Consider the following 10233-nt stretch of genomic DNA (forward strand, 5'->3'; position numbering starts at 1 on the left):
TATTTCACAGGCAAGTTATATTGGGAACCCATACAACGATAAGGTACTACCATAGAAACCATTAAAGGCAGATCTTTAGTTTATCAAGGCCACCATAATTTTTCTTTTTATCAAGTTAGTTGGGGGTGTCATTTGGTGGCCAGTGTCCAAGCAACGACTACTTTAATCCATATTTATCATATAACCTAATCAATTAGGTCGCGAGAAAAAATAAGTTTCTTTACAAATCATATTAATTAGGGTCTCTTCCAAAATTCCATCTTCTCGAAATCAACAACACCAACAACTTCTTTAATTTGTACCACCAACTTCTAATTCATAAAACCCATCTCCATATTCAAATTCATGGAGACATCACCGTAATCTCCTTCATTCAAATCAACCATCAAATCAAGGCTATAACCACCACCAATTCTGGTAAAAGAAAATATTCTCATGTTTTCAATCACGACAAGATCATAATCTCCCTGTCTTTCTTAATTTGACGTTATAATTTCAGGTGAAGATAAGAAAGAAAAGAAAAGGGGGAACAGATAATGGATGAAATCATAGAATATCTAGATTAATGTTCAAGGGTATGGTGGTACTAAGAGTGTAAAAGGTATTGCAGTAATGTTATTAGATTCATGAAGAAAGAAGTTAGGTCAAGAAGATGGGTTCTAGTGGTTTTGTGTAGTTAAGAATAAAAAATGTTGTTGTTGTTGCTATGGATGCAAATAATGATAGAAGTGGTTGTTGATTGGTGGTGATTATATGGATTTGCATCAATATGATTGAGTTGGAGAAGAAACTGCAAAACAAATGGGATAACGACTGTATTGGTAATGTGAGTTCTGTCTGAGTATTGGATAAGAAGAATCAGGTGGTGGTGGTTGTTATGACTAAATGGTGAAGATTCTGGCTTGTTGTTGAGATGAAACAAGAAGGATATGAAGCTACATAATGAAGTTAAACCAAATATCGCTATGGTTGTAATGATTTTGATGTTGCGATGAAGTGAAAGTGCTAGTTTCGGTGAGTTGCTGAATGATGAAGCAGATTCACAATTAGATGAATGTTAGGACATAAATGTGCAGGAAAGTAACCCCAAAACATAACCGAAGTCACCCAGAAACCATATGGAATTCTCATTCTGATGAGTTCACTCAACCGATCCAGAAGACTCAGTGACTCGGATTAGTCAGTCGAATCAGACCAGCTGACTCAGTAGATGGCTCATTTCCCTGACTGTTAGAAGACCTTCAGAAGTTAACGATTGAAATCATGATAAAATTTTTTAGGCATGAGGTCCTAAATTTTCTCTCTGAATAGACCCCATAAATAAAAAGACTAAATAATAAATCCACGTAGGAATTTTTGCACTTTCTGTTAGAGATGCTCTAACGCATTTTTCCATAGTGGACATTTCCTCTTACCAATTCACGTGGCTTTTCATATTGGGATATTTTATCGGAAATGCTATTCCAAGCACTCTTCACAACTCTATTCGCCTCTCATGCTGATGTTGCTAGTCCAGCGTGTATAAATGTCAGAAACTTTCACGTGACATTTTTTCTTTCAGCTAAACATTAAAAAATAAAAAATAATAAAAACTTATCTGATTTAAAATTAAATTCACGTATCTTATCTGGTTTATGTTCTTGAACAACAAAACATTATCAAAAAACGAAAATTGGAATTGGTTTGTAATCAAAGGTTTTAAATCGATTTGGATGTAAATTTGTGTTAGGTTTTTGGTTTGTAGCAGATGTTATAATTCTTGTCCATGGTGATCATTTTGAATTATGCTTGTCACAAATTTTAGATTGATTGACTAAATCATGATACGCTGCAAACCGGCGGTAACGATGTTCGATGATCACGAAATAGAAGGATCAAAATTGTCCAAAAAAACAAATTTCAGACTTACAGGAAGAGTTGGATCAAACAAGAGGGGATTTTTTGGGCTTTTAAGTCTATGATGGTGTTGATTACAAATATTTAATCATGTACTATTAATGAGATCTTACCATTTTGATTATTTGTTAGATGAGAAAACCCTTGCTCGTTATTTTATTTGTTGATCCAAAACTGGTCTCATTACTTTTCACCCATCTTATTCACAGTTACAACATCAGGATTTTCTTTTTCAAGCATACTGTTAATAGAGTAAAATGTGGGAAGGAGGAATTAGCCCTAATCACAAAAAGTACTCCCAAGGTGTAGAGAGGTTTAGGAGAGATAATGGTGGATTAATGATGATCTTAAGAAGTGTACCCTCTTTTCCTTTTATAATGGTCCTTTTATGGATAAACACCCATAAGATTACCATATTACTAAACTGCCATTTCCCTCTCCTTAAGTTAATACCAAATAACCATTTTTTGGGGACCATGGTTTTTTTTGGGGGGACCATGGTTTTATTTTGGGTAAAGACATTAGAAATAAATCTAGGTCACCCCTTATCTAGATATTTATATTAATACCTAAATTACCCTCCTGATTAATTTTGGGTAATGATTAGTGAGATGATTAAGTTAAAGATAATTAGTGAGATTAAAAAATCAGATGGTTTTTTTTTAAAAGAAGTAGAATTATTGAGAGAGTAAATTTAGAGAAGATGAAGAAGTAAAATATGAAAAACGATGGATTTTACCAACCACAACCGGAGGAAGGGTATTTTGGGTACCCAGGTATGCTTCAAACTTAGATAATGTTGGTTGAATTGCTCCAATTTTTCAAAAAACTGTAAAGTTTTAGAGTAGATTTGGGCTTGTTCGGTTACCTTATGTGAAGAACAAGTTACCGAACTCATCCGAAGTGTAGTTCAGTTACTTCTTCCAAACACGTAGGTGACCGAACTCGCTCTTTGATGGAGGTTTTAGTCGTTCGGTAAACAAACATGTTACCGAACTTTGTTTCTAGGATTTACAGAGTAATGTTCGGTTGGTTCGCAAACTTTAATCCAACAACATATCTAACTGAACTCCACATGTAGGCAATTAGTGAAGAGTTCGGTTTGTCAAGATTTTTTGCGAACAAACCGAACAGAGTAGGAAAAGTTCGGTTAAATCATAACTCAACATAGTGGGAAAAATAACACAGTTCGGTTACATTGTTGTTGTTTTTTTTTTTTTTTGTATTATGGGTAGAGTTCGGTTACTAACTAGTTTTAGAATTTTTTGCGAACCAACCGAACACAATATATTGGATTTATATGAGGAGTTCGGTCAAAACTATTTTTTGCGAACCAACCGAACACAATATATTGGTTTTCAATGAGGAGTTCGGTTAAAACTATTTTTTGCGAACCGAGTTCGGTTACGAAAAAATAAATTTGTGATAACCGAAGTGTTCTTCGTGTTCTTGGTTTCAGAATGTTCGGTTACAAAACTAGTTTTTTTTAAACTATTCATAACCAAACATGCCACTTTAACTTCCATTAAAACCATATTTTGATGATTTCTACTCAATTTACTCAATCATTTGATGATTTCTACTCAATTTACCCTATCAAAAAACGAATTAAAAACGATTGATGGGTTTTTCAATCGAACGAGGAACATCAAGGAAAGGGAGAAGAAGAAGAGAATATATTTTTTTTTCAAAACTAAAAAATTTCGATTCCCCACCAATTTTTGTTTTTGATTTTGATTTTGGTTAATAGATTCATTTAAATTAGATGTATATGATTATATTTATATAGTTATTAGGTTCGTTTTAATTTAAATTAAAGTAAAGGATGAATGTGTATTTACCTAACTTTAGGACACCCCTTATAAGTATAGGGAGGTTGGCCTAATAAGACCATGTTCCCCCCAAAAAAAATCATGGTCCCTGAAAAATCGTTCATACCAAACCCTAAAGGGCCTTTCTCTTCAATCCAAAGCCCAACTTCCTTAGTGTGTTCTTGTGTGGACTAGAACTTCTCATCTTAATGGGTTAGGCCTAGTCCCAAAGTCCCTTTTATTCCTAGAAGGGGGGAGACCTTGATAGATTAAGGAGAGGTTATTCGTATGATTAATCATTTCCATGTATCAACACATACAAAATGAAGATGATGACGAAGAAGAATATAGAATAGATGTTCCGTGGTTCAAGAAATAAAATACCAAAATCAAAAGAAAGAGAACATCAAAATCAGGAGAGAATAGCACGTTTTCTCTCCCACGTTTTTATCTGTTCCAATGACACCTCGTCTTGAACTGTGATTAGAGTGGTGAATAGTGATTGGAATAGCATTTCCGATATTTTATCAACCCAAATTTGATAGAATACAAATCGCAAATACTTCGAAAAAAAAAAAGAAAAAAAGTTTCGTCAACGGACTCAAGTCCACATATCTATCACAGAATCTCTGTCGTTATTAAATAAAAAAGGTCATCTGTCTTTCTCTGGCACACACTCTGTTTCTTTCTAAAAATTCAGAATTTACATAAACCCCTAAAATCAGGGCATAATTTTCTCAAAAATTAGGGTTGAGAAAATGGGAAAAAAACTCCCTCCAAACTTAGACTGGTTTCAATTTAAAGATACAATCTGTTTCTCTGTAACAAATTCACATGGAGGAGGTCATCTGTCTCTGGCCTCCTTGATAATAATAAACCTGTACATACAACAAGAACACCAGCAGGAACAAGAAGAAGAAGACAGACAAACAGACAGACAGATCGTGAGCGTTTTCTAGGGTTTTCAAATTTGATAACCCTAGAATTCGTTTCTATCTTCACCTAATTGGTCTTTTTCGGCTCACCTTTGATGGTAATTGATAATAATATCACCTTATCTTTTCTTTTCTTTCTTTTGTATTTGAAATGTGGAAAAATGCTTGATTTTGGGTTTTGAATTGAATTATAATCGGTTGAATTTGGATTTACAGGTCGTGTTCTTTAGGAATCAATCTATCTAATCAGTTAAAATGGGGTTGAGATATTCCAAACCTACACCAGAGAAGGTTGTGAATGTCGTTGGACTACCTCGGCAATATCATGTGTTTAATTATTTTTTGAGAAATTTCTACATTCGACATCTTGTATCTAAAAAAAGGAGGCGAATGCTTGTTGGTGGCTATGATCTTGATATGTCATACATTACGGATCGTATATTAGCAATGTCATTCCCTTCAGAGCGGATGCGAGCTATGTATCGTAATCCTTTATGGCAAGTGAAGTCTGTTTTAGATATGAGGCATCCGGGGCACTATAAGGTATTCTTTTCAGAATTCTAGTTGCTTCATTGTGTCTTCTACTAGTAGATCTTTTTGCTAGCATTGTGAATCTCTGACATTGTCTTTGTTCCTTCCAGATATACAATTTGTGCGTGGAAGAAAGCTATGATCCATCACATTTTCATGGACGTGTAGAGATGTTCCCATTTGATGATAATCATGTTCCTCCTCTCCATATGGTGAAGCTCTTTTGTGAAAGTGTTCGGTCATGGTTATCTGCTGATCCACAGAACATTGCGGTTATACATTGCATGGTATTTTCAGCAAACTTTACCTTTTTATTTGCTGTATGAGTTAAGAATGCCTTCCAAATGATCCTATACAAGTATTCCCATGTTTATGCTGAACTTGATTTGTATTTTCAGGCAGGAAAAGGGAGGACAGGCTTAATGGTTTGTTGTTACCTAGTATATAGTGGAATGTCAGCAGAGGAAGCCCTTCAACTGTATGCACAAAGACGCACTACCAACAATGAAGGAGTAAGCCATGCATTATTTTAACTTTGTCAAAGTTGTTCTGCAATGTTAGTGTTGGAAAAGTGTCTCTATGGGATCGTGACACTCTTAGGAGTACATATTTTTGATATATTCTATGTGGTTAGTCAGAAAATTTCGCACTACTAGCAAGTATACACTGACTTTTTAATTTCAACAGGTGTCAATAGCCAGCCAGCGTCGTTATGTTGGGTACTGGTCTAAGATAGTTAACTTTCCCAGGGGAGTTGACAATGGACCTCCTGAAGTGATCTTACCTCAACCTTGTAGCAGAGAATTGCTGCGAGTTAGGCTTTACGACACAGTTAACACTGACTCGGTTTTCTTTGTTCTGTCTGAGTTACAGCAGGTAAGTGATTTCTCCAGTTACGTCATTAAAATTACCAGCACTTACCTTATTCCCATGACTTCAAACTTCAAGTTATATGCAGAACTTGAAATCTACTAAAACTTCACAGGACACAATATCTCGATTTGTTGGGATATTTCAACTTTTATTTTTTTATCTTTGTAAGTTTATACTCTTGTCTAATGTTGGTGCAAACATTCTAACAGGTGTCCAGCCAAATGTATCAACCATCAGTGGAAGTTGCTAGGAACTGCTGCCGGCCAGTTAAGCAAGGATATCAAGGAAGTAGTAGACCGCGATACTATTTTTCATACATTCAAAATGATGAGGATAAGGATCCAGATGCAGAGAAACCCCGTGTTGTGGTGCAGATGGACACAGAGAGTTCTGTTATATATGAGAAGACTTGCCTTGACTACCATTTTGAAGCACCCCTACTTGTAAGCCATTAATAAATTCCCTTGTAGGTTTTCTCCTTGGTCAGTCTTTATCCTTACATAGATTGTTGTACAGGTCTCTGGAGATGTGCGACTTATCTTCTATCAGAAGATGTTTGGTGGACGACTCTTTTATGCTTGCTTCAATACAGCTTTTATTACAAGCAGCTTACTGCAGGTTCATATCCCGAATGAAAATATCTACTTCTTGTAGTTTCTGCGACTTAAGAACATCATCGAGCACAATTTAATTGTAGTGGCATAAATGATTCTGTCTTTAGATTTAGAAATGTAATTTTGTCGTTTTTGAAGTAACTGTCAGATTGGGTTTTTAGGTGACTGATTATGTAGTTTGTATTCTTGCAGTTCTCCATCGGCGATCTTGATAAAGTAGGGAGCAAAGGCCAGTCAATATGTGGGTCATCCTTTTGTGTGGAATTGCTATTTGCTCCAGCCAATGCATCATCGACCGAGATAGAAGTTGATGATTATGACTGAAGATTTTCTCACTAAATTCCCTCTCACATGCTCACTTGGAGTACAAGTTCAAATTCAAGTTAGTCCCAACCTATCCCCTTATACAGTACAAAATTGTATTCATTTAAATCCTACTGTTTCGTCTTGTTTTATGTGACGGAAAACACTAGGAAGAATCTGACAAGGAAAAAAAAAATAGAGAGCAATTTTTGTATTTAGAATTTTGACAGCAAAATTAGCTGATAGATAGACTTGTTTCATATTCAATATACACAACCCTTTCCGGGTGAATTGGCTCGGATTATTGATCTCATTGTCTGAGTTGAGTTTTCCATAGTAGGAAATCGTAATACAGGTTATTGTCATGTATATCCCCTTATGGTTGAAAGAGAAACCCACTAGTAAAAACTCTCTTTTTAAGAAACTTTCAGAGTTTCCTTTATTACTGTTGTATATATCCCCTTAGCTTTAATAACTATTGATCTTCCTGGCGTGCCATCAACCATGGTTTTGGTTGATTTGATTATATGGAACACCTTCCCAAAGATATCTTTGATACTTAACACATGTCCAGATGGAAACAATGTCGTGTCTGAGAGAACTTAAAACTGAACAAAAACATATGCATTTTCTAATGTGTTTGTAGTCGTTTGAAAATAGTATAATGAGGTTGTAGTGAAGGATGCGTAGACCCTTGCTAAAATGGCACCACTATTCTTTTTATGCCTACTACATGGTCTAGTGACTCTAGTTTTGGTTGTAACTGAAGTAGAGACGTGAACTTCAAACGAATCATTAATGCAAAAACACAGATGTAAATGAAAGTGGTTGCTGTAAAGCCTAGAATTTGCTAAAACTGAACTCAAGGTTCCCATCTAGGTCTAGTGTTTGTAGATGTAGAGACTCTTTCTTTTCCCAAAGTGAGGGAAAACCAATTCTCTACATTTGAAAACAACCCAGTATGGGAAAACCTATCTTATTTTTTTGGTGAAAGTTCCTACACTAGTGAGCCTGGTTTTTCCACGTCTAATTGCGCAAGTAAATCCATTTCACTGACTGTCGTGCTGGTCTTGTCACCCACATCTAAAGATCATAACTGCTTCCACTACATAACCGCGAATTCACTGACTATATAATAAGGCTCTTATAATTCATAGGACAGACTCATCTTCCCTGAAAACTCCAGTTACTTTTCATAACTTAGAGAACCAAATATGATGGCTAGAAAACTTCTGGTTATTATTTTTATTATCATTTTAACTTGTCAAACAAGCGAGTATGGAGGGATTAAGTATGGAGAATCACGCATTCTGGATGTTGAAGCCGTTGCACTCAGTGCTGCCATTGCGGATTGTCAGTGTACCTATAAATGGCATCGTCATTGTTGCCCTGATTCTGTGATTGGAGCAGCAAATACGAAGGGAATGATTTATCCTCCTTCTGCACCAAGTTGCAGGTGCAACTAAAAACTCTTGGAAGTTACGGTTAATGTAGTTAAAGGTGTGTTGAATTGATTTACGTGGATTTTGTTTAAGATCACTAATATTCGGCAGTACATACCCAGGGCTTTGTTATTCCATAGAAGTTTTATTATTTGTTTATATGTGTGCGATGCTTATATGATTTAATCAATGTTCTCTTAAGTGAATTTTACATAACTAGTTAGTTTTAACTTGCATGGTGCAATGCGACTACGCTCTGCTTCCTTTCTCCCTTTTCTGGGTAATCCGGAGTTGTCCTCGCACGATCAGAAGATACTAATACATGCCAACGATCATAGGCATAAATCTGTTTCCCTTGACATCAGAGATTAATCATAAGCATAAATCTCACATTGCCTTACTTGAACGGCATTTTAACAGGTTCTGTTAAGACGGCAGTGCATTAGCCGTAATTTGTAAAATGGTGGTATAAATGGAATTAACATGGAAAGTGGCATATTCGAAGTGTCAAATCAAGCCCTCATGAGTAGATACCCGTTAGGCCTTGCCTGAGAACACAGTAGAGAAAGAAAATGGAAAACTTGCAAGAACACATAACTTGATCAAACAACATTACAAACATAGAGATTTTACATGGCCAAGGTAACAAAGGAGAAATCAGATTTAGCAAACAAATGCCACAATACATAGTGAAAGATATCTATCTCTATCTGCAGAGATGATGATAATTAAAATCGTGGAGAGTTAGAACCCACCACCTGAGGTGGAAACTCGCCTATACACTAACACTTAACAAACAAATAATCAACAAACTTCTAAAACATGAGAGATAAATCAGAAATTCTACAATTAAAGAGATCATTTCTTCAAGAATCCTTCAGCCATCTTGAAATAATCTCCAACACCACCACCACCGCTCTCAGATTTCTCATGTTCAGGTTTACCATGATGCCCCCCACCTAATGGTTCTGATGATTCAACGGTGGTTGAATGAGTTGTGGTAGTGGTGGTGTCAGGTTGTGTTGGATGACTAGTAGTGGTGGTAGTAGTGGTTGTAGCTTTGTAATTATGAAGATAATCCTCAGCTTGTTGGACATACTTGCCCATTCCTTTAGTTTCTTCCAATTTTCCATAAGTCTGAGCTGCATCGAGCAAATCAGCAGCAGCATCAGCAACTCTTTCTTTGTTAAGCTTGTCCTTTTCCTTGTTCGTTACTGCATCAGCAACAACCTTAGCACTTGCAAAAAGCTCTGATGATGAAGGGTGTTTATGCTCTCCATGGGTTGTTGCTGCGCCTGTTGTTGTGGGTTTCTTTTCTTCATCAGAAGAGGTAAACTTGTTCAAGAAATCCATGGTAAAATGAACTAAATTCTGATAATGGTTTTTTCTTTCAAGAAATCAAAGAATTTGTTAAGATTTAGAAAGTGGAATGAGAACCAAAGAAGACGGGGAAGTGTATTTATGTCTCTACTTTCCTCCTTATCCTCTCCTCCACATGATCATCATAAAGTTGGGGTCGGTGAAGTGTCTTAATTAGGTAATCGTGTTTCGACCAAGGAAATACAACCAGAATATATTTTTAAAATAAAATTATCAGCAGAAGATAATGAAAATTGGCGAAATTAGTTTTTTTCATTTATGTGTGTGCAGTGTGCTAGACGTGGGGAGAGTAGTCGCCCTCACCTTTGTTTTGCGTGCGGTCAACTTGATGCTTTAAATGTGAGAATTGACTTTGTCGGCAAGGATGAACATAATCATTTGCTACCATGAGAGATTGGTAAGTTTATGCTGCTTAACCAATCAAACAGACACACTTGGCAGTCCATTT

At 36.0% G+C, this 10233-nt stretch overlaps 2 protein-coding genes across 2 annotated transcripts; one reads left to right on the forward strand and one right to left on the reverse strand.

Annotated features, from left to right (window-relative positions):
- The first annotated feature begins 4528 nt into the window (after positions 1-4528).
- Positions 4529-7371, forward strand: LOC113275864 (phosphatidylinositol 3,4,5-trisphosphate 3-phosphatase and protein-tyrosine-phosphatase PTEN1-like). Its single transcript, XM_026525433.1, has 8 exons — positions 4529-4740; positions 4859-5185; positions 5284-5460; positions 5572-5685; positions 5861-6049; positions 6256-6489; positions 6563-6664; positions 6853-7371. The coding sequence occupies exons 2-8, from the start codon at positions 4898-4900 to the stop codon at positions 6982-6984; spliced, it is 1236 nt and encodes a 411-aa protein (XP_026381218.1). The 5' UTR covers positions 4529-4740; positions 4859-4897; the 3' UTR covers positions 6985-7371.
- Positions 7372-8978: 1607 nt separating this feature from the next.
- On the reverse strand, positions 8979-9894 carry LOC113275865 (nodulin-related protein 1-like). Its single transcript, XM_026525434.1, has one exon. It carries the CDS (start codon positions 9756-9758, stop codon positions 9264-9266), a length of 495 nt encoding a protein of 164 aa, XP_026381219.1. The 5' UTR covers positions 9759-9894; the 3' UTR covers positions 8979-9263.
- Between the last annotated feature and the right edge of the window lie 339 nt (positions 9895-10233).

The sequence above is a fragment of the Papaver somniferum genome, chromosome 4 (assembly GCF_003573695.1).
Source record: "Papaver somniferum cultivar HN1 chromosome 4, ASM357369v1, whole genome shotgun sequence".
Lineage (NCBI taxonomy): Eukaryota > Viridiplantae > Streptophyta > Magnoliopsida > Ranunculales > Papaveraceae > Papaver > Papaver somniferum.

Excerpts from the sequence above, each read along its gene's own strand:
- LOC113275864 (XM_026525433.1), top strand. The coding sequence starts at position 4,898 with ATGGGGTTGAGATATTCCAAACCTACACCAGAGAAGGTTGTGAATGTC. Across the intron at positions 6,490-6,562 it reads ATTTTGAAGCACCCCTACTT|GTCTCTGGAGATGTGCGACT; the intron begins GTAAGCCATTAA and ends ATTGTTGTACAG. Across the intron at positions 6,665-6,852 it reads TTACAAGCAGCTTACTGCAG|TTCTCCATCGGCGATCTTGA; the intron begins GTTCATATCCCG and ends GTATTCTTGCAG.
- LOC113275865 (XM_026525434.1), bottom strand. The coding sequence starts at position 9,758 with ATGGATTTCTTGAACAAGTTTACCTCTTCTGATGAAGAAAAGAAACCC.